The 20,728-nt window shown below is 39.5% G+C and overlaps 2 protein-coding genes and 4 non-coding genes across 9 annotated transcripts; 5 read left to right on the forward strand and 1 right to left on the reverse strand.

The window, feature by feature from the left end:
* Positions 1-617: 617 nt before the first annotated feature.
* On the forward strand, positions 618-7,048 carry EIF4A2 (eukaryotic translation initiation factor 4A2). Of its 4 annotated transcripts, none has more exons than XR_006335285.1 (12): positions 618-806; positions 1,601-1,649; positions 1,735-1,867; positions 2,161-2,300; positions 3,071-3,239; positions 3,332-3,441; positions 3,664-3,807; positions 4,107-4,244; positions 4,493-4,582; positions 4,927-5,006; positions 5,445-5,555; positions 6,268-6,360. XR_006335285.1 is itself a non-coding variant. In XM_043874368.1 (11 exons), exons 1-11 carry the CDS (start codon positions 778-780, stop codon positions 6,410-6,412), a joined length of 1,227 nt encoding a protein of 408 aa, XP_043730303.1. In that variant the 5' UTR covers positions 618-777; the 3' UTR covers positions 6,413-7,048. The 4 variants fall into 4 exon arrangements, 2 of the variants coding, with proteins under 2 accessions (XP_043730303.1, XP_043730304.1); XR_006335286.1 differs by having other exon boundaries at positions 5,445-5,551; XM_043874368.1 differs by lacking the exon at positions 5,445-5,555 and having other exon boundaries at positions 6,268-7,048.
* LOC122676285 lies at positions 1,990-2,058 on the forward strand. Its single transcript, XR_006335553.1, has one exon. It is a non-coding gene; the product is annotated as a small nucleolar RNA SNORD2 (small nucleolar RNA).
* Positions 3,842-4,017, forward strand: LOC122676282. The gene has a single exon (XR_006335550.1). It is a non-coding gene; the product is annotated as a small nucleolar RNA SNORA81 (small nucleolar RNA).
* On the forward strand, positions 4,296-4,427 carry LOC122676242. The gene has a single exon (XR_006335515.1). It is a non-coding gene; the product is annotated as a small nucleolar RNA SNORA63 (small nucleolar RNA).
* LOC122676258 lies at positions 4,609-4,747 on the forward strand. The gene has a single exon (XR_006335528.1). It is a non-coding gene; the product is annotated as a small nucleolar RNA SNORA4 (small nucleolar RNA).
* RFC4 (replication factor C subunit 4) lies at positions 7,043-20,463 on the reverse strand. Its single transcript, XM_043874371.1, has 11 exons — positions 20,190-20,463; positions 18,918-19,070; positions 16,945-17,023; positions 13,190-13,269; positions 11,211-11,330; positions 9,224-9,367; positions 8,922-9,042; positions 8,312-8,437; positions 7,477-7,557; positions 7,287-7,403; positions 7,043-7,199 (listed from the first exon to the last, which is right to left on the reverse strand). The coding sequence occupies exons 2-11, from the start codon at positions 19,046-19,048 to the stop codon at positions 7,104-7,106; spliced, it is 1,095 nt and encodes a 364-aa protein (XP_043730306.1). The 5' UTR covers positions 19,049-19,070; positions 20,190-20,463; the 3' UTR covers positions 7,043-7,103.
* Between the last annotated feature and the right edge of the window lie 265 nt (positions 20,464-20,728).

Consider the following 20,728-nt stretch of genomic DNA (forward strand, 5'->3'; position numbering starts at 1 on the left):
TTAAAGAGAGAATGAGAAAAGACCAGAGGCAACATGACAAGAATGGAGGTGGCTACCCCAGAGATATGTGCAGAGAACACTATTTCTTTTCGCCCTGCACGATACACGGTAAACGGGACCTTCCAGGACATGTTAGGTAGCCGACATTTTCCAAAGCAGGATTTCACATAGTCAAGGTCTGCAGGCTGTTAAATGCTCCGGCGAAATGCCAGGAGGCTCTTCATCTTCAAGTTAGGTAGCGGTGGGAACAGGCGGAACAACCCAAGTCCCCTCCAGTGCAGCGTATAGACTTGCCTGCCTCTCCGGCACGGAGCGCCGCTGGATTGGCGAGCTTGGCCCCACTAACCGGCGGGGAAGCCGGGGGAGCCCAGAGCCCCGGGCACCCCAGATTTCCGCCTCTCGGTCCTGTCCAGCGCCCCAGCTGCCTCTGCTTCGGGGATGCGGAAACCCCGTAGGAACAGGGCGGGCCGGGAGCGCGGTCGGCCTACCGCTTGCTGCAATATTCTTCCGCTGCAGAGCAAAGAGTTCCAACCTTCCCCAGGGTCCTGGGATTCTCAGCAGCCCTGTAATATCGGCAAATAACCTAATTTTGGCTTTAACACCGATTTGCTTAGGATATTTTCTGAGATAAGCACTTTAGGGTCACAATTTTCTGGCCAGCCGAAGCGCGAAGGAAAAATTCCTCCGCAGAAAACGGGTTCCGGCCGCGAGCCTATAAAAAACGGGTGGCGCGGCCGGGCTGTCTTTTCAGTCCGGCACTGAGTGGTTTTTCGGATCATGTCTGGTGGCTCCGCGGATTATAACAGGTATGGCGCTTCATCGGTGGTGTTCTGTGCTATAGGTCCTAAGACGCCGGTGGAGATTGTAATAGGTGGTGAGGAGGCAGGGAATCCTGGGTTTTAGGCATTGCCTTGGGGTACAGTACCCCACTGTCCTTCGAGAAGCTTCCATGGTGGGTAGGGCCTAGGTTGTGGGGGAAGAGTATGAAAACGGGGTGGTAAAAGAGTGTGTTTTCCCCAAATACGCCTTGAAATCGCGGCAGTTTCCCCTGTCTCTGCGGAGCCCGGCGTTTAGTGGAAGCCGTGGCGCAATCCGCAGTCGGTACAGTGTAATTGGGGCCCGAAGCTTTATTCGCGGACAACCGCGCGGTTTGGGGGCGCTAGACGATAGGTTCGGGTAAGGGCAGGACGGCGGCGGCTAGAGGCCGGGCCGGGCCGGCCACACGTTCCCGGCGAACCGTTGGCAAGGCCTTGCCGGGCCTTGGCCCGCGTCAATCACCCCGGCTTGCGCAGTGTTAGGGGCGGAGCTCGGCGCGTGGAGCTCTCGCGAGATGGTCCGTGGCCGAGAGGGGAGCGCTCGGGCCTGGGGGGAAGGGCCTGCGTCCGTAGGGTTTCCGGGCGTCCCTGGTTCCTAACCTTTGAGTGGCGCGCAGTATGTCGTGTGCTCTGCGGCACCATCCTCCTCTAATCGTTTAGAAAGTTTACACGTGCCTGGGAGGGTGACCGGGTGAGACCGGTTATGAAAGGGCTTTTATCCCCCTGAATGTGCAGTTTTGGGGTTGTGAGGAAGGGATGTTCTCTAACTACAGTATTTTTGTCAGCAGAGAACATGGCGGCCCAGAGGGAATGGACCCCGATGGTGTCATCGAGGTAAGAAATAGATGTGGAATTTGGAACGTTGGAAAGGTGGGTTGGTTCATCCCATTTATTCCTTTTTTTTTTTTTTAACTTTCAGAGCAACTGGAATGAGATTGTTGATAACTTTGATGATATGAACTTAAAGGAGTCTCTTCTTCGGGGCATCTATGCTTATGGTTTTGAGAAGCCATCAGCTATTCAGCAGAGAGCTATTATTCCATGTATTAAAGGTAAAAGAACTTGCTGACCCTTCTTAAAAATGAGTTAACTGTTAAACATAGATCTGGATCTTTTTCCCCTCTAATATGGGAAAATTACCTTTTGGGGAACTAGCGCTTATTTGTATTCCTTAAAGTGAAATGATGGCAATCATCTTTCGGGACTGACCTGAAATGAAGAGAATACTCATTGCTGATCACTTTTATTGTTTGGGCATAATTCATGTTCCAAATGGAATACATGGTGTGAACTAGAAGTAACGGTTTGATGTGGGATCGGTAAATATGTATCCTACTTTTTTTAGGGTATGATGTGATTGCTCAAGCTCAGTCAGGTACTGGCAAGACAGCCACATTTGCTATTTCCATCCTGCAACAGTTGGAGATTGAGTTCAAGGAGACCCAAGCACTAGTATTGGCCCCCACCAGAGAACTGGCTCAACAGGTATTGATAGTGTAGTTGAAAAAAACTGCTTGCGTGTTGCATAGGTTTCAGGTTTCACAACTGTGAAGAATTTAAAGCTTAGTATAAATTTGTCCTATAGAGCCCTCCTTTTAACTGTCCATGCATGCAGGGAGTTTTGTTGAAAGCTAGACAGGAACTGGGTGTGCAGGTATGGTTTGCAGGGTTGTGTAACAGACTGAGAAACTGGAGGTTTCTGTTCAGGGTGGACTAGACACGTTTTCATTTTTAAGTTTGAATGCAGTTGTGCAACATGAAAACTGCAGTGACGTTCTCCTTTGACAGTCTCAGTAGTTTGTGATAACATCTTTTGCATGCTGCAGTTTTCAAAGCTCACTGCTCTATTGGCTTTGAAGTAAAGCCTTGCTAACCTGTAGGCTTTATTAAGGCCAAGATTGTTAAGTCACAGTACCCTTCGGGGATAAATATTAACTTCCAGCTAAAACTGCTACTTTTTTTAATCACTACTTACACTTTCCTACACAGTGAGGGATAGTGGAGGAAGTATTTTTTGTTACTTACCTAGGTGGTACCTGGGGCATTAGGATTCAAAGTTTGATGAGGCACAAGATGTTTTCACAAAAGTTTATTTTGAGGTAGTTAGATTGGTCTGCATTTTAAGCTTGGAAGTAGTTAAGTGCTGTGCATGCATTAAAGCTATTTGCAGACCAGATACTTGGCATTACGCTTTCGAAGTTATAGTCACAAGCCTGTAATTCTGCAGGATAATAATTAAAGCTTTTGGCTTTCAGATCCAAAAGGTAATTCTGGCACTTGGAGATTATATGGGAGCAACTTGTCATGCCTGCATTGGTGGAACAAATGTTCGAAATGAAATGCAAAAACTGCAGGCTGAAGCACCACATATTGTTGTTGGGACACCAGGGAGAGTGTTCGATATGTTAAACAGAAGATATCTCTGTAAGTATTGCTGATGAGTAGTTTTTACTATAATAAATAAATAGTATGCCTGAGAATTTAGATATGATGGTATGACTTTTATTTTTTAACAGCTCCAAAATGGATCAAAATGTTCGTTTTGGATGAAGCAGATGAAATGCTGAGCCGAGGGTTTAAGGATCAAATCTATGAGATTTTCCAAAAATTAAATACTAGTATTCAGGTGAGCTTTATTTTAGTCCCCTAAAATTGCTGGAGATCAGATTTAACACAGGCACTATTACAGTTGAAGTGTTTTGTGTCATTCCCCCTACTTAACAGCAACTGATGGATAACTATTTCTATCTGGTATAATTCCATGTTCAGAGGTGCTTGATTTCAAAATGTTTTCTCTTGAGTATTGTGAAAGTTGTGCTAACTACGTGTGACAACGTATCTTTTTAAGGTGGTGTTGCTTTCTGCCACAATGCCAACGGATGTGTTGGAAGTGACCAAAAAATTCATGAGAGATCCAATTCGAATTTTGGTGAAAAAGGAAGAATTGACCCTTGAAGGAATCAAACAGTTTTATATTAATGTTGAAAGAGAGGTAATTTTTCTAATTGTTAAAAAGTTAGGTTTTTACCTTCTTGTATAAGCACTGTGCTAAAATTACAGAAACCAAGATAACCTTGGTTTTTGTAATAATGCTAGCAGAGTATACACAAGAAGAAGAGAAACTGCACTAGATTGTAAAGACTGGGGTGGACCTCTTTCTTAATGTCCAGTGTCCTTTGTCTTAAGATTTGGTGCAATATGTCTTTAGACCAATCTAATAAATGAGTTTTTAAAGAATGGAAGTTTGAAACAGTTGTTCGTGACTGTTACTTTCTCTTTGAATTACTGTAGGAATGGAAGTTGGATACACTTTGTGACTTGTACGAGACACTGACAATTACACAGGCTGTTATTTTTCTCAATACAAGGCGCAAGGTGGACTGGCTCACAGAGAAAATGCATGCCAGGGACTTCACAGTTTCTGCCCTGGTAAGAGGTATTCTAACCTAGTAATGGTAATTGAAACCTCTGCTTTCACTCAAGCAGGATTTAGACTACAATATAGCTGCTAAGTGCTGTGTTGTCGTTCCCCCTGCTAAAAATAAAGTTGTTTCTTTACTATACCTGTCTGCTATGCTCCAGTAGCAGCCAGGAACGCTTGGTCTCATACATGCTGATAAAGTTAAGTTACTGATTTGATTGGTGATTCTTGAATTAATAGGTTTGTTACTTTGCAGCATGGTGACATGGACCAGAAAGAAAGAGATGTTATTATGAGGGAATTTCGATCAGGGTCAAGCCGTGTTTTGATCACTACTGACTTGTTGGTAAGTATTTTAATGCTCTTTTTAATCCACCAAAAGTTTGTTATTGGGGGAAGGTTTCTTAATGGCCTTTACCACCTTCGGGCTATTTGGGAGAACAAAGGAGGCCATGCTCCACAGTGAGCTATACCACTTAGTATAGTTCATTACTATTTTGTGGCCTACATCACACGGACTGTAGCCTACCAGGCTCCTCTGCCCAGGGATTTCCCCAACAAGAATATAGGAGTGGGTTGCCATTTTCTTCTCCAGGGGACCTCAGGAATTGAACCCATGTCTTTTTTTTTTTCCACTGGGGAAGCCCCTATATTACATAGAATTTGAACATCATTATCACTGTATTTCAGGCTCGTGGAATTGATGTGCAACAAGTGTCATTGGTTATAAACTATGATCTACCTACCAATCGTGAAAACTATATTCACAGGTGAGTAGATGGCATCTTGACTTAGTGATGTATTGGTGTAACTCATTGCTTTTCTACTGACTAAATTGTCTGAAAGGTAACTTCAAATCAGGGAATTAAGTATTAAGACATAGTAACTTGGTAGGATATAATTAAAACTGTACTTGGGAAGATTGTGCACAGTGGGAAAACAGTTGTGAATGTTGCCCAAATTGTGGACTCTACATAGAGATCAGGTTGTTTTAGATCTGTTGGTCTTAGCTTATTTTTGAGCTTTATTTTTAGTGATGCTCTTGTGTCCATGTGCTTTCTTGGTGATTCCTCTATAGTTGGGATTTTCTTGGTGTTGTCTGGTAGCAATTTGAGCAGTCCCTGGTTTAGTTATAGTGGCTTTATCCCTAAGTAAATTGAATTGTACTTTGTTATATGATGTAAAAAAAGACTTTTTAAAAAATACAGGAGTCGATAGCAGCAGTTGATGACGAGATGGCACTCAGAAACGGCGTTGACGTAATTTAGGACGTGGAATCATAAGCGAAACAGCACACTGTTTGAATAAAGAGCGAGTCGGTATTTATACTTGTTTTTTTTTTTTTTGTCATGATTATTTGATATTTTAACATGCTCCAGCTAAGGCATTTTGTGTATTAGCCTATTAGGTGGTTTGTATTGTCTGGTTTCTATTAGGAAGGTTAAAGAGATGTTTTGGAGGTAAACACGTTTGAGTAATTTGAGTTACAACGTGTGAAACTGAGCAAAAAAGCAGTGATAAGTTTGGGTTACCATACCAAATACTTGTTTTCCCACTGGAAAAAGTTGTTAAGTTTTAGACAGTAGTTAACCTTGCAGCATTTGTATTTGCAGTTTACAGTTCCAGAAGTGCGTCGAAATGGATTACATAACTTCTTTGTTTTATCCCTGGTGTTTGACATCTGTCCCAGGCCGACATCTGCTCTTGGCTGGCCCACTTTGGTATGGGCTTTAAATTCACTACCCCAAACACAATACTGTCATCTGCTTTAAAAAAGAAAAGTAATGCTCAAAACACCTGATAAAATCTCATTTTGCAGCCAGACAAGCCTTGAATCCTTTTGGCACTAACTGCAGAGGAAGATTTTTTTCTCTAGATATTGAGCAGCTAGTGCTCCAATTAGAAGCACGAACTATAACCTTGATAAGTAAACAGCAGCTGATGGTTAACAAGTGGATCATCATGTTCAGTAGTTCATGCAGCATGTGAGAAGTAATATATTCTAATGGCTGATTTCTTTTCCTCACACAGAATTGGCAGAGGGGGTCGATTTGGGAGGAAAGGTGTGGCTATAAACTTTGTTACTGAAGAAGACAAGAGGATTCTTCGTGACATTGAGACTTTCTACAATACTACAGTGGAGGAAATGCCAATGAATGTGGCCGACCTTATTTAATTCCTGGGATGAGATAGTTTTGAATGCAGTGCTCGCTGTTGCTGAATAGGCGATCACAACGTGCATTGTGCTTCTTTCTTTGGGAATATTTGAATCTTGTCTCAATGCTCATAACGGATCAGAAATACAGATTTTGATAGCAAAGCGACATTAGTCGTGAGCTCTTGTGAGGAAAGTCATTGGCTTTATCCTCTTTAGAGTTAGACTGTTGGGGTGGGTATAAAAGATGGGGTCTGTAAAATCTTTCTTTCTTAGAAATTTATTTCCTAGTTCTGTAGAAATGGTTGTATTAGATGTTCTCTATCATTTAATAATATACTTGTGGACTAAAAGATATAAGTGCTGTATAAAATCAGCCAATTATGTTAAACTAGCATATCTGCCTTTATTGTGTTTGTCATTAGCCTGAATAGAAAGGCCTTTAAAATTGATTTTTTTTTTAGCTTTTGAATGCATTTTGTTTGGTATTATATTTATTCAATAAAGTATTTAATTAGTGCTAAGTGTGAACTGGACCCTGTTGCTAAGCCCCAGCAAGCAATCATCCTAGGTAGGGTTAAACCCCCAGTAAAATTGCCATATTGCACATGTCTTAATGAAGTTTGAATGTTAAATAAATTGTATATTCACTTTAAAGGTGCTTTGGTTATTTTATTATAAATTGCTTATGAAATACATACTGAATATAGTTTTAGCAATTCTGAGTTAACTGCTGCATCACAGTAGCACAGAGGCTGATCAGTTGCAGATGTTCATCAGCGCCGTCTGCTAAGCATTTATCAACTTCCTACAAGAAAATGAAATATAGTAAGTAAAACTGCCCTTTTGTGGGTGTGGTGTGTATGTTGTGCTGAAATGTAGAATGCCTACTTACAGCAAGTTTTTCTGTAATAATAGACTTCTGTTTATCAGAAAGGTTATCATTTTCTACCACCACATCATGGAGTTGATTTACAAGTTGAGTTGCTGCATGACCCTCATCTATTAAGTCCTATAACCAAAATGTATATATTTTAGCATTATTATCCCTTCACCCTCCCCCAAGGCTAGTAGAGTCACTTTACCTTTACCACAGCTTCTAGTTTGTCGAAAGAGCCACTCTGACAGGCAGCAAATACTCCATCAATTGTCTTAGCTGGTACTACCTAAAAGAATTAGTTTCTGGGTGAAGACAGTTGACTTCTCTACCAGTCTCGTACCCACTCCCTGTTAAATGCTTTCAGGCAGCACATGTTTTGCAGTTACAGGAAGGCAAAAAACTTTTAGGCTCCAGATAGGTAGGTCCAGCCTTGATTTGCATGCCCATCTTTAAAAGATCAGGCACTGCCATGTAACCAAAAGAAGGCATTTACAAAATCCTTTCTCCTAGATGTCAATACAGAGGCCAGTTGGTCAGTTTCATTACAGTAAACAGAGCTAAGTTTGGAAAGGACCATCTGAAGACAAGGGTGTGGCACAAGAATTCCTTTAGTCACTTATCCCTTGGATAGGACCCACCCTTTGAAATTTAACAGCCACATCCCTGCCTGCATTCTGATATTTCCCAGCTACTATAAGCTACAGACAAAACATGATAGTATTTGGAGGTGACACCACTGGGAGGTGATTAGGTCATGAGTGTAGCCCTTGCAAATTGAATTTATGCCCTTAACCAAATACTCCCTTTTAGCACAGAAGGATGCAGGGAGGTATGAACCAGTCTGAATTAGGAAGTATGTCCTCTACATGACACTGGATCTGTGGGCACTTGATCTTTAAAATTGAGAATGCTGTTTATAAACCACTCAGTCTATGGCATTTGTTGAAGCAGCTTGAATAGACAGAACATAATCACTATCTGCTGAAGTAAATTTAAGTCACAAAAAAGTCAAAGAATTTTCGGATACCCAGTGCTCTTACCCCAGCAATATCTGTGATCACTTTTTCTGTGACTTCCTTTCCACCTGTTAGTCGAGTAGCACTTTGAAGAAATGTAATGGCTTTTCTTAAGTCTCCTTCTGACACTTTAACAAGATAAGCTATTCCCTAAAGAGAAAAAAGTTGTTCTTAACCTGTCACGGCCAATTAAGGATGAATTTAATAAAGAATGTCAATTCTATAGTGGCAGGATTCATGGAGACAGCTTTGATTACATAAATTATGGTTAAATTCTGTTGCAATGAATAGGGGTGTATATACTCTATCATTACCAGAATTGCATCATACCTAATTAATTCTTGCACAGAAGTATTAGTAATGACTATGCAGAGATTTGCTGTTGAAGAATTTGTAGTCTATGTATGAAATTTGCCTCAGCTTTGAGTCTGAAATATTGACAGATAATAAATTTCTAATAGCAACAGAAAGGCTAAACCTATAATTCCTAGACATTCCAGTTGTTCACTTAACTTTGTCTGAGCAACTGGCATCAGAAATTGAAGCAATACAAAATTGACTCTCAGGGCTTCTTCATAGGCATTCATCAAAGGAATTACTAATTTACACTAGCTGTAACAGTAATAGTAATTACCTCTTTGCTAATTTTGACATGTTCTTTATCAGCAATGTCTAGTAACCGCTGCTGCTGAATTTTATCTGACAGAGGTTTGAAGCGGAATTTAGAACATCTAGAGGTCAGAGGTTCAATTATTCTGTAAAATATTGGAAAAAAACAAGTCATTGTCTACAAAAACTCCCCCAAAGAACTTTATTAAGAAAAATCAAGATTTGATGAAGGGGAAACTAAGGGTAACCTTGAAACATTTTTTTCCTCTGTTTGGGGCTATCAAAGTAAGGTTCCCTGGTATCTATCTTTAGGGCGATAACACTTACCGGCTGACATAGTTACAGATGAGACAGAATCGGGTGGTTTTAGACTCTTTCTCCATGGTACGTCTTAAAGCTGCCTGGGCAGCTGAGGTCATAGAATCTGCTTCATCCAGAATCACAATTTTAAAAGGAGGACATGGCTTTCCACTGATTCAGAGAAATACACAGGAGTTAATTCATACATCATTATCACAATCTACTTTAGAACATTCTAGTCACTCCAAAAGGAAACCCTGTGCCCATTAGGAGTCATTTCGCTTCTCTCCCAACTTTCCCAGCCATAGGCAATCAGGAATCTCTACCTTCTGTTTCCACAGGTTTGCCTATTCTGGACACAACATAAATGGAATCATATATTGTCAACATAATATGCTGTCTTTTGTGACTGGTTTCTTTTGCTTAATGTAATGTTTTTAAGGTTCAACCATGTTGTATCTCATTATTTCAATTCCTTTTATTGCCAAATACTACGGCAAATGGATGAACATACTATCTTTTCATTCGTCCATTCTTTAGTTGATGGATATTGGGTTTTTTCCATGTTCTGACTATTATGAATGCTGCAGCTATAAACATTTGTGTACATGTGTATATATTTTCATATCCTGTCAGTATATATTGTAGGGCTGGAATTGCTGGGTCATATTTAACTTTTAGAGGAACTGCCAACTGTTTTCAAAGTGGCTGTGCCATTTTACATCACAACCAGCAATGTATAAGAGTTCTGATTTCTCCACATCCTTGGTAATACCAGTTGTTTTCTGTCTTTTTGATTACAGCCATTCTGCTGCTGCTGCTGTTAAGTCGCTTCAGTCATGCCCAACTCTGTGCGACCCCATAGACGGCAGCCCACCAGGCTCCCCCATCCCTGGGATTCTCCAGGCAAGAACACTGGAGTGGGTTGCCATTTCCTTCTCCAGTGCATGAAAGTGAAAAGTGAAAGTGAAGTCGCTCAGTCGTGTCCGACTCTTAGCGACCGCATGGACTGCAGCCTACCAGGCTCCTCCGTCCATGGGATTTTCCCAGCAAGAGTACTGGAGTGGGTTGCCATTGCCTTCTCCATATAGCCATTCTAAATGGGTGTAAATGGTATTTCAACATGGTTTTTATTTGCATTTCTCTGGCTCATGATGTTGATGAGCATGTTTTGATATGCTTATTGACCACTTGTTTATCATCCTTGGGCTTCCTTGGTGGCTCAGTGGCAAAGAACCCGTTGGCTAATGCAGAAGACTCGGGTTCAATCCCTGGGTTGGGAAGATCCCCTGGAGGAGGAAATGGCAATCCACTCCAATATTCTTACCTGGGAAACCTCACAGATAGAGGAGTCTGGTGGGCTACAGTCCATGGGGTTTCAAAAGAGTTGGACATGACTTAGCAACTCAACAACAACAACATATTCCTTGGAGTAAGTAATGTCTATTCACATCCTTTGCCCATTTTTAAATTGGGTTGTCTTTTTATTACTGAGTTGTAAGAATTCTTTATTCTTGATCTAAGTCCCTTATCAAGTATATGATATATATATATATATATTGTCAATCCAAGGCAGATATCAAAAACTGTCATTCACTTTCTACAAATTCCTAAGTGTGCTCTCATATAAAATTAAATATATGCCAGGTACCAAAAATTTAACCTTGGAACTTTGCCACCTAAGGAGTATACGCAGTTGACTAAACATCCCTATTGAATTATTATTTTTTAATTTTTTAATTTTTTTTGAATTATTATTAAAAATCAGGATTTTTATTTTGAGTGTACCACCAAACCATATTTGACTAATGAATACTCCTTAGACAAAATATCAACTAAAAACCCCTGATAGCTAAATAACTTAAAATTAGTTACTAATGGAAAGGTCATTTCTAATTTTAAATAATTTAGATAAAAATATGATGTAATATGAAAAAAGTTGAAATTCTGGCAGAAATGTATTTTAAACAAATACAAAGACATGGTATAGAAAAGGGAAGGCGAGCTTACTTACTCTGAACGGCTTCCTGACACAGTTAATTGGGCAAAATTCTTAACTTTCTCTCTAACTACTTGTATTCCACGTTCATCAGATGCATTTAACTCAAGAACTCTTAATCGAAAAAGTTCAGGCCTATGTCAAAAAAAAAAAATGAGAAACATCATAGAGCACATAAGTAAACCAGGTTTAAACCATATTTTAACATCTGCACATTTTTCAATAGTTTAAAATACACGTAGTTAACAATATGGATATAAGGCACACAGTCCTGTATTTTCTTTTGCAAGGTCATATAGTTAACATTCTGGCTTTTATCTGATACATCAAAAAAAAAAAAAAAATAGGTGATGATACCACATAATGTGCTAAATTTTAAATCAATTTTCCACTTTGTACTGTTCATAAACATCTTGCCATGTCTTGATAAACACTGTAAAAACCATTTTAATAGCTATGAGTTTCTAACCTAAGACTGGTAACATCCTTCTATTGTTAAACATTTAGTTTTAAATATGTTACAATTTAAAATGATGGTGCAATGTAGCATATTTTGAATTCTTTCCAAAAAGTATCATGCTATAAGGAAAACTACTGGATCAAAATATGAAGTTTATTTATTTTTTAGTTCTTTTAAAAAAATTATTAAAAGTAGCTCTTCGTAGGAAAATCTGAGAATTTAAAAGAAAATAAAAACACCTGGCATACCCTGCTAAACCACTGTTTTGAATACTTCATTTTTCTATGTGTATGTGTATGTATGTGTATATACACACACACACATATATATATATAGAACAGGAGTAGGGATTTAGTCTTTATTTTTCCTAAACAGCATGATATCCTCTGCATTTTTCTATGGGCATCAACATCTAGAAAGCTGTGAACATGTATTTTCTATTTTAAAACCACATATTCCATTATATGTGGGATTTACAATTAAGTCCTTTCTACAAGTTATATAATTTGGACTAACTTACTCTAGAACAACTAATAGTAAACTACACTTAACAGCTTCTTTATGACTGCATTGCTAAGGACTGTTCAGACTGGATCTGAGTTGTCGAATTAATCGAAAAAGCTCCTTTAAAATTTTCTTAAGAAAACAAATGTTGCTGTCAAAATACTAGGTTCAGAGCAGCTTCCCCTTTTGTCTTCCTTGACACCTCAACAGAACTAATTATCCTTCCGTATTTGGTGGTTTCAGAGGCATCTAATTATTTTCATGTGTAGGATTTCAAATGTACCCTTAGGCCATATGCCTGATAGTAAAATCCTGGATAAATTAAAAACAGCTGATGTTATGTTGGTGCATGTTGCATGGATACCAGACAGAGGGTGAAATATATCTTTTAACTTTAGATAAAGGGCTCCAGGCCCCCCTACTACAAGAATTGGCTAAGCCAAACACTGTCAATCTAGGAAGAGGACTCTAAGAAGGTGGCTCATAGAGATTTTCTGCTGTACCTGGAATCATACTGCATCAACTATGATACTCTGCTTACACTCAGGATACTTGAGGGCATGGAGCTGGCCCAGCCACTCTGGAGGCAGGCCCTGGGAAGTCCAGAGCAAGAAAGAACTCAAGAAGGGGTGGTCAACATCAGTAGCATCAAAACAGCAAATTCTATGACACAGACGTGAACATGACCATTAAGAGTGATGAAACTATCAGCATGACTGCAGATAGGGTCCTCTAGTCTCCAAAATGACAATGAGTTTTAAAGTGATGAAAAAAATCACAAGGCTCCTTGTAGTACATTCAAACGCTTGAACAAGTTTCAGAATAAAGGTTACAAAAGGTACAGGCAAACTAATTTATTGGAGGGGAAGAACTGAAAACAGTCCACTGGTTTATTAAGAAAAAAAATCAGAACAAAAATCAACCCAACAACAAACTCACAGAAAAACCAAATGCAAAGTTTTAGAGAAAGAAAAGCAGTACCAGAGATACTTAGTGTCAAGTCTTAAAAAAGAGAGAGATTTCAACTTACCCAAAGAGTTCCCTAGCTGCTGCCAAAATAGTTGATGTTTTTCCAGTTCCAGGTGGCCCGTAAAACAAGAGATTAGGGAGCTGCAGAAGTTAAATTTTATTTTTTTAAAAATTATATTCTGATACAGGTTAAAAATGACTGAAAATGTCTACAGAAGAATGCAATGACTTCCTTCATAGGGCATATATGTCTGAATACAAAGATTTCTTAATATAACTGGTATTACAGTAATAATAGTACTAAATCCTGCTTTTTCACAAACACTATTCATTTTTCCCCAAGATGTCTTTCTAGTATCTTAAACTGAATCAATACTTACGATTGTTCTATATCTAATCTAATACATAGGTGGGATTTTCAAAGCAGGAATTAAAAACCTCTTATTTCTGAATGGAATCCTGGGCTTCTGTCAGTTTTTTATCTCACATCTGAACTCATGACTGGGCAAGATTTTATATTTTATAAAGATGTCAGTTGCTTCAAAAGGGACACTGACCAAATTGGATTTGGCCAATATCAAGGAAAAAGGAATGAAAATGGCATACTGGGGCTTTTCATGAGCTAAAGTTCCAAGAATAGAAACATTAAAAAAAAAGCATCTACTGTCACAGGATAGTCCACATCATGATTATGCACCCTGCCTGTAGGGATGCCTGCATATATTTCATCAGTAGAAGATAGGATAAGATTAAATAACTAGCTCTTTTAAACCTTAAATCTAGCTGGCTTGGCTCCTATCAAACAGGCAACTCATCTGTGGTACAGATTAACAAATGTACTAAATTCTAATGAGCACTGTTATGAAACTGTATACTTTAAAAAATTTTTTGATTTTATATTGGAATATAACTGGTAGTTTCAGGTGTGTAGCAGAGTGATTCAGTTATATATAGGCATGTATCTTTTTTTCCAAACTCTTGCCCCATTTAGGTTATTACAGAGTAGTAAGCAGAGTGCCCTGTGCTATACAGTAGGCCCTTGTTGGCTCTCTATTTTAGAGATAGCAGTGTGTACATGTCAACCTCAAACTCCCAATCTACCCACTAACCCTTCCCCTCTCTAGTAAGGATATATTTGTTTACTCAGTCTGTGACTTTGTTTCTGTTTTGTAAATAAGTTCATTTGTATCTTTTTTTTAAAAATTTCTGTACATAAGCTGTATCATATGATATCTGTCTTTGTGAAACTACATTCTTCAGTATGTCCTTTCATGTATGGACATCACCGCACATAGGAAACTAAGCAGTAAGCTTTATTTGCTTCCACTCTTGCCCCGTCCTCCCTCCTCCCATCCATTCATTCGTCACTCGAATCAGATGCCACTCTACTTGCTACTTAAAGCTATTCACCACATTCATACTCTACTGAGAAAAACAGAACACATCCCCAAATCAACTTGCTTACTGTAACCTACAAAGATGTCCATCATTTTCTCACCACCTCTCTCTCCTTCCAGATGCCAACTCACTATGGCCTCCAATAGCTAAGCACTTTCTGGCCTGCACATATACTTCCCCATGAGCTGAAGTCTGACTCCGTTCTTCTGTTTATCAACTCCTGCTGTACCACAAGTCAGAAGCCTTCCCTGACCACCCAGTCTAAAGAGGGTCTCTTCTGTTATTCTCTCAGTGGTCTCTGCTGCACGTGATGTAATCTGCAATTATTTACTGTTATTTATTTAGCTGTTGGGTTTAACTTAAAACGCCTGTTCACCTCACTATATGGGAAGCGTGACTAGAATCTTATTTGTTCTACTCACATGTATGTTCTCAGCATCTCCTGCAGAATGTGCCACGTAAATAAACCAATACATAGATATATTTAAAAAGTATTACCGTTACACTGGTAACATACTGTTTAAGATACAAACTATGAGATTCACTATTTAAAAACAAAACCTCCCAGCCATCTTCAAGACTTCACTTTTACTTTGATCCAACTACCTCAGTAGTTGTAATGATTCATCCAGTCAACTACTACATAGAATACTTTAAATTCTTTAAAATACAGTAAAATTATTAAGCCTCACATTATGTAATACTCTGATAATATATACAATATAGAGCACTCAAGGACTGTACATGCAATATCAGTTCTAAAAAATCAGAAAAAAATTATAATTCTACTTTAATATCCTTTAGTGTAAACAAAGGAATGAATTGTTTTGCTTTACTCTTTCTTTAAAAAAATTTTTTTTGTATTGGAATATAGCTGATTAACAATGTTGTGACAGTTTCAGGTGGACAAGTAATGGACTCAATCATACACAATTATCCATTCTCTCCCAAACTCCCCTCCCATCCAGGCTGCCATATAACATTAAGCAGAATTCCCTGTGCTATACAGGTTATCCATTTTAATTTCCTTTACTCTTTAAAATTAAAAAAATTACTTTAACTCTAAGTTTCAAAAAACTTAAATCTGAAAAGAAACACAAATTATTAAACAAGCAGTTAAAGAAGAAAGTTCTTAATTCAGCCTTGTAAATTAGATGCTATAAAATCAAGAACTGGATCATAATTCCACTTCATTTTTTTAAGGAGTTGATGAATCATAGCAATTAAAAAAACATCATGTCCTGCAATCTGTGTCAATATTAGCATGCAATTTAAATCGTATGCCATTATAAAATTAAAAGCTAAAGGTATGTGGATCAAATTAAGACAAATACTAGTGAAGAAGATTCAACAGTTTTATAAATATAACGTCTTTCAAAATATATACTGTTGCAGTGTAATTCTAGGAAGAGAATAATGGCATCAAAACCCAAAGAATCTCTAATTCAAAACAACCAGGTTGAGAGGAAGGAAGAAAATTTTCAGAATAAAGCAAAAACCACATCCCACTATCACCTGCAACTGTTTCCCGTCCTCCACTAAGCTCTTGCAACACTTTGCCTTATACAATTTTAAACTACTAATTCTTCACATGGGTTTATCTTGTCTCTGAATTAATTGAAAATGCAACACACTCAAGGACACTTTATCCTATATATCACAGCAGGTGACATGACGCTGTAAATAGAACACTTTTTTTTTTGGTATTGTATTAAGAGTTCAAATCCTAAAATTAGGTGAGCAATCATACTTTCAAAGAATCTTTGACTCTTTCTCATAGGATCTATTGTTGTTCAGTGGCTAAATCGTTTTTGATTCTTTGCAACCCTATGGACTGTAGCACACCAAACTTCCCTGTCCTATACTGTCTCCTGGAGTTTGCTCAAACTCATTTCCATTGAGTCAATGATGCCATCCAACCATCTCATCCTCCGTCGCCCCCTTCTCCTCCTGCCCTCAATCTTTCCCAGCATCAGCATCTTTTCCAATGAGGCTCTTCACATCAGATGGCCAAAATATTGGAGCGTCAGTTTCAGCATCAGTCCTTCCAATGAATATTCAGGGTTGATTTCCTTTAGGATGGTAGCTATCATTATCTATAATTCTCTCATTTATTGTGCTTACATGTTTATTCTCTCTCCCCACCAAAATGAAAGCTCATGAGCAAACAGACCCAGTCTATCTTGCTTAATGAACTCCACTTGTGTACCATATAACAAGGCCACCATAGGATAGAAGAGATGCTCAACAAATATTTGTTGAACTACTCCTGCACTGTACAAATAGTAATAAAGGGCCTACCATGTATATACAGAATAGTATTTAAAAGGGACTGGAGGCTATAAAGGAAGGAAGAGGGTGAATGAATTCTTAAATCTCCCAATGACTTTAGGACTCCAGACAGCATATGCTACTCACATCAGCTCCTTCTAAAGACTTTTTAAGGACTGCAACCACTTCTTCCTGGAAAGCAACTTCATCCACACATTTTGGGCGACTGGGGAGGGAAAAAAACTTATTTAGTATATTACAGTAGCCACAGAAGTCTTTCCTTTTGTTAAAATACCAATGATAATTCTCTCATATCAGTAATGAAATGAGAAACTTTCATAACTGGATATGGAAACCCCATCTGTATTCACTTCAGGCAAATAAATACTGAGGAATGAAATGAAGTGACGTTTCACTCTTCGAGATGCATTGTTTACATCTGTTGTGCTTACAAAAATTATGCAATGGGATTTTATTTTATAACATCACAAATGTCAACTGGTTCAAAATGTAAAGTGAACACTTGCCTAGGAAGTAACATGTTTTGACAACATGCACCTAAGCTGAAAAGAGAGACCTATTTAGCAACCTCAAAAGAGGTAACAATTATGTATTCACTTGACACTAACAAAATAACAAGCTTAATCAATATGAAGTATAACTTTTGTCTTACATAACTAATGCTGTTAAGCTAAGTTATCCAACACTAAGGTTAGGCTTTGTGCTTAGTTAACTAATCAAAAGCTCTTTTCTATTTATACTTTTCTAAGTAAACAGACCAACACCAGACAGATATTTTATGTCAGATGTTATCTTAGAAAACCAGTATGTATTATAAACCAGGGTTTCAAAGAAATAAATAAGTAAATAAACTAGGGTTTCATAGTCAAATACCTACAGAGTCCAGGCAGATAACAAGAGTGAAAAATGCAAGTTTAAGACAAGAGACACTAGTAGGGACTTCAGTGAAGTGAGGAACATATGACCCTTCCAGAATGAGTAGTATTCCATTTAAGTGTTTTCAGGTGAGAACCTGAATATAGTGCTGCCTAATCTCCTGAGCAGCTGAAAATCTAGATTTTAACCTTTGTGTAATTTATTTAATAAAAAGATTCTAGACTTTTATGTGAAATTTCCCATTTTTAAAAGCATTACTGATGCCAAACAAAACTTATGAAGGCCTAAGTTGGCTTATAAGTAATCTGCAATTCTTTGGTAATAACTGAGGGTATACTAGGGGTTACAACTACTTGTTATAATATCACTTAACTGACTGAAATTTAACAGCCTCATCAGTGTTGTTTCTGCCAAAAATATATAAACAAAAACTCAACAATTTCCAGTTATCAGTAATGAAAAGAGGAACAGATTACGCGGATTTAAGCAAAACTCCTAAGAGCTTGTGGTCAGTTTATAGAAACTTTGTTTTCTTCACTGCTGTATCCCAGCCCCCTAAACCACAGACCTCAGTTACAGAGAAGACTGTAGTTCATGCAGAAAATAAGTGAATTAAGCTAGAGTATTCTAAGGTACGTTTCAGTTCCAAGGTTCTATGCCTTCTACAATTGGGTGATTTTCTTTTAAAGATGATTTTTTTGAAAAATATTATTTGTTTATTTGGCTGTGCCAGGTCTTAGCCGCAGCATACAGGATCTTTGATTTTTGCTTTGGCATGTGAACTCTTAGTTGTGGCACGTAGGGTCTAGTTCCCCCACCAGGTATAGAACCTGGGCCCTCTGCTCTGGGAGCACAGAGTCTGAGCCACTGGACCACTAGGGAAGTCCTAACTGGCAACACTTAAAAGGAAGGCAAGGACTTCCCTGGTGGCTCAGATGGTAAAGCCGTCTGCCTACAATGTGGGAGACCTGGTTCGATCCCTGGGTCTGGAAGATCCCCTAGAGAAGGAAATGGCAACCCACTCCAGTATTCTTGCCTGGAAAATCCCACGGACGGAGGAGCCTGGTAGGCTGCAGTCCATGGGGTCACAAAGAATTGGACACGACTGAGCGACTTCACTTCACAAGCAAGGCAAATCATCCTCCTCTTAAGTTAAAAAGAAAAAGTGATCAAAACTGGTCTGAGAGGTAATTTATTATTTCAACAAAAACGCGTGTTCTTACTATTTTTCCACCCACGGAACAGGTTTGGCTTTCTTGTTCTCTCCACTACTTCTGGCAGTGGCAGTTACTCCTCGATCCTTAGTCGATGGTGGTTTAGTGCTGATAGATGCGCCTTTTAGAAATGCCTGCATGGTTACTTCACCCTGACCAGGTCTAAGACAGAAAGGGAAAAGCTCTTTTGACACCATTATGAGGAAGTATAGCCTGAAAGCACACTTAACCCCATATAGACATTCAATAAATACTACATGAAGGACATCACCCCGTGACCCAGCATCCCCTAAATGCATTCTACTGAGGACTAGTGGGACATAAACTAGTGGGCCAAAGTGCTAAAGGAACTTAAAAATCTACTTATAGTGAGGGAGTTATAGAAAAAAGGACTTCTAACTTTTTGATAAGTACGATGGCATTAATGGCCAAACTGTACAGGGGTCTCAAAAGTCATCAGCCTAGCTCTAGCTCAGACCCTAGAATGGACTCAAAAATTAGGAGGAGTACCAGGACCAAAAATGAAAACCCTCTGCTTCTCATGGGCCTAGAGCTCCACTCAAGAGCCTATTTTACTGGCAGAGCCTGTGCTTGCCTTCAGAAGCTTTTGTGGGGAGGGAACTGGGGGAGAGGAGACACTGATGTTAAAATGTAAATAGCTGTTTTTCTGATTGCATGCTTATTTGAAAAAATCAAAACAAAGCAGAAAAGCATGAGGAGTTTAAAAAATTCAAAATCTCACCCATAAGATAAGTATTAACATTCAGGTAAACATTCACCCAAGCAGCACAAGGCTGTTTTTAGGGATAGTTTGCCTGAAAATCCCCAGCATTAGTAGCAATTTTATTTATTTTTTTGGAAGTGCAATTTTTTCTTCACTGTTGTGTTTCCAGGGCGTGGCACAGGATAGATGCTTTATAAGATTCGGTGACTGAATTACCATTTATCAGACCCAGTTTCCCCTTCTGTAAAAGAATCTAAAAGCCCATTTCTTAAGATAACTAAGTCAAAAGAACTGTTTAAACACATAGCTCTGTGCTTAGCATAGGGGTATATAACCAATGAATAAAATAAACTGTTAATATCTGTAAACTAAGGTTTTTAACGTTGTTGGATTAGTCCATCCCTGCAACAGGCTGTAATATCGCCCAAAGCAGGGCTCTGAAGGATGATAAGGCTGAGCTACCCGTACACCAAGGGGTGCAAGACATCACAGAGGCATCGAGGGCGCAAAAGTGGAGAAAGGCGAAGGTAATCCTCGCAATTTCTCCCGCTGGTCACCTGTTCTCCCCGGTTCCCTGCGCGTGTTCGCCGGCAGTGCCTGGGCCTTTCAGTAGCTCGTATGGAGAGCGAGGACGCCGCCGGCTCGTTCCTGAGATTTCCGGGACAGGGAAAGGGCGAGGTGGTCACGAAGTCTTAGCTCCGTCCCCCAGGCTGAGACTCTTAGGCCCGGGAAGCCCCGAGCGGCAGAGCGGGGACACTTAACAGCTGCCTCCTTCAGCAAGCATCCCGAGTTCCCGCCACCGAAAGGCGGCGAAGGGCAGGGCGGGAATACGCCGCTCGCGCGTCACTTCCGGTCCGCCGCGCGCGCCCAGCCTTAAAGGAGCTGTGTCCTCCTAGTCCGTAGTGTTCAAACTGATGAGACACGCGAGTTTTCGGGTACGCTGTGGGTGGGATGGGAATGAATGCGGTGGTGTAAGTAAAGCTCCACTCTGCTCTCGCGCACCTCTCCGACTCGAGGCTGCAGGCAAGGGAACTTGAGAACGGCCTTCTGGAGGAGACGCTGGGGCCGCTAACCCGCGTGCTCAGCGGCTGGGGAC

This window comes from Cervus elaphus, chromosome 19 (assembly GCF_910594005.1).
Source record: "Cervus elaphus chromosome 19, mCerEla1.1, whole genome shotgun sequence".
Taxonomy (NCBI): domain Eukaryota; kingdom Metazoa; phylum Chordata; class Mammalia; order Artiodactyla; family Cervidae; genus Cervus; species Cervus elaphus.

Excerpts from the sequence above, each read along its gene's own strand:
- RFC4 (XM_043874371.1), bottom strand. The coding sequence starts at position 19,048 with ATGCAGGCATTTCTAAAAGGCGCATCTATCAGCACTAAACCACCATCG. Across the intron at positions 17,024-18,917 it reads GTTCCGTGGGTGGAAAAATA|TCGCCCAAAATGTGTGGATG; the intron begins GTAAGAACACGC and ends TTCCCTCCCCAG. Across the intron at positions 9,043-9,223 it reads ATCTGTAACTATGTCAGCCG|AATAATTGAACCTCTGACCT; the intron begins GTAAGTGTTATC and ends AATATTTTACAG.
- EIF4A2 (XM_043874368.1), top strand. The coding sequence starts at position 778 with ATGTCTGGTGGCTCCGCGGATTATAACAG. Across the intron at positions 3,442-3,663 it reads AATTAAATACTAGTATTCAG|GTGGTGTTGCTTTCTGCCAC; the intron begins GTGAGCTTTATT and ends TATCTTTTTAAG. Across the intron at positions 3,808-4,106 it reads ATATTAATGTTGAAAGAGAG|GAATGGAAGTTGGATACACT; the intron begins GTAATTTTTCTA and ends GAATTACTGTAG.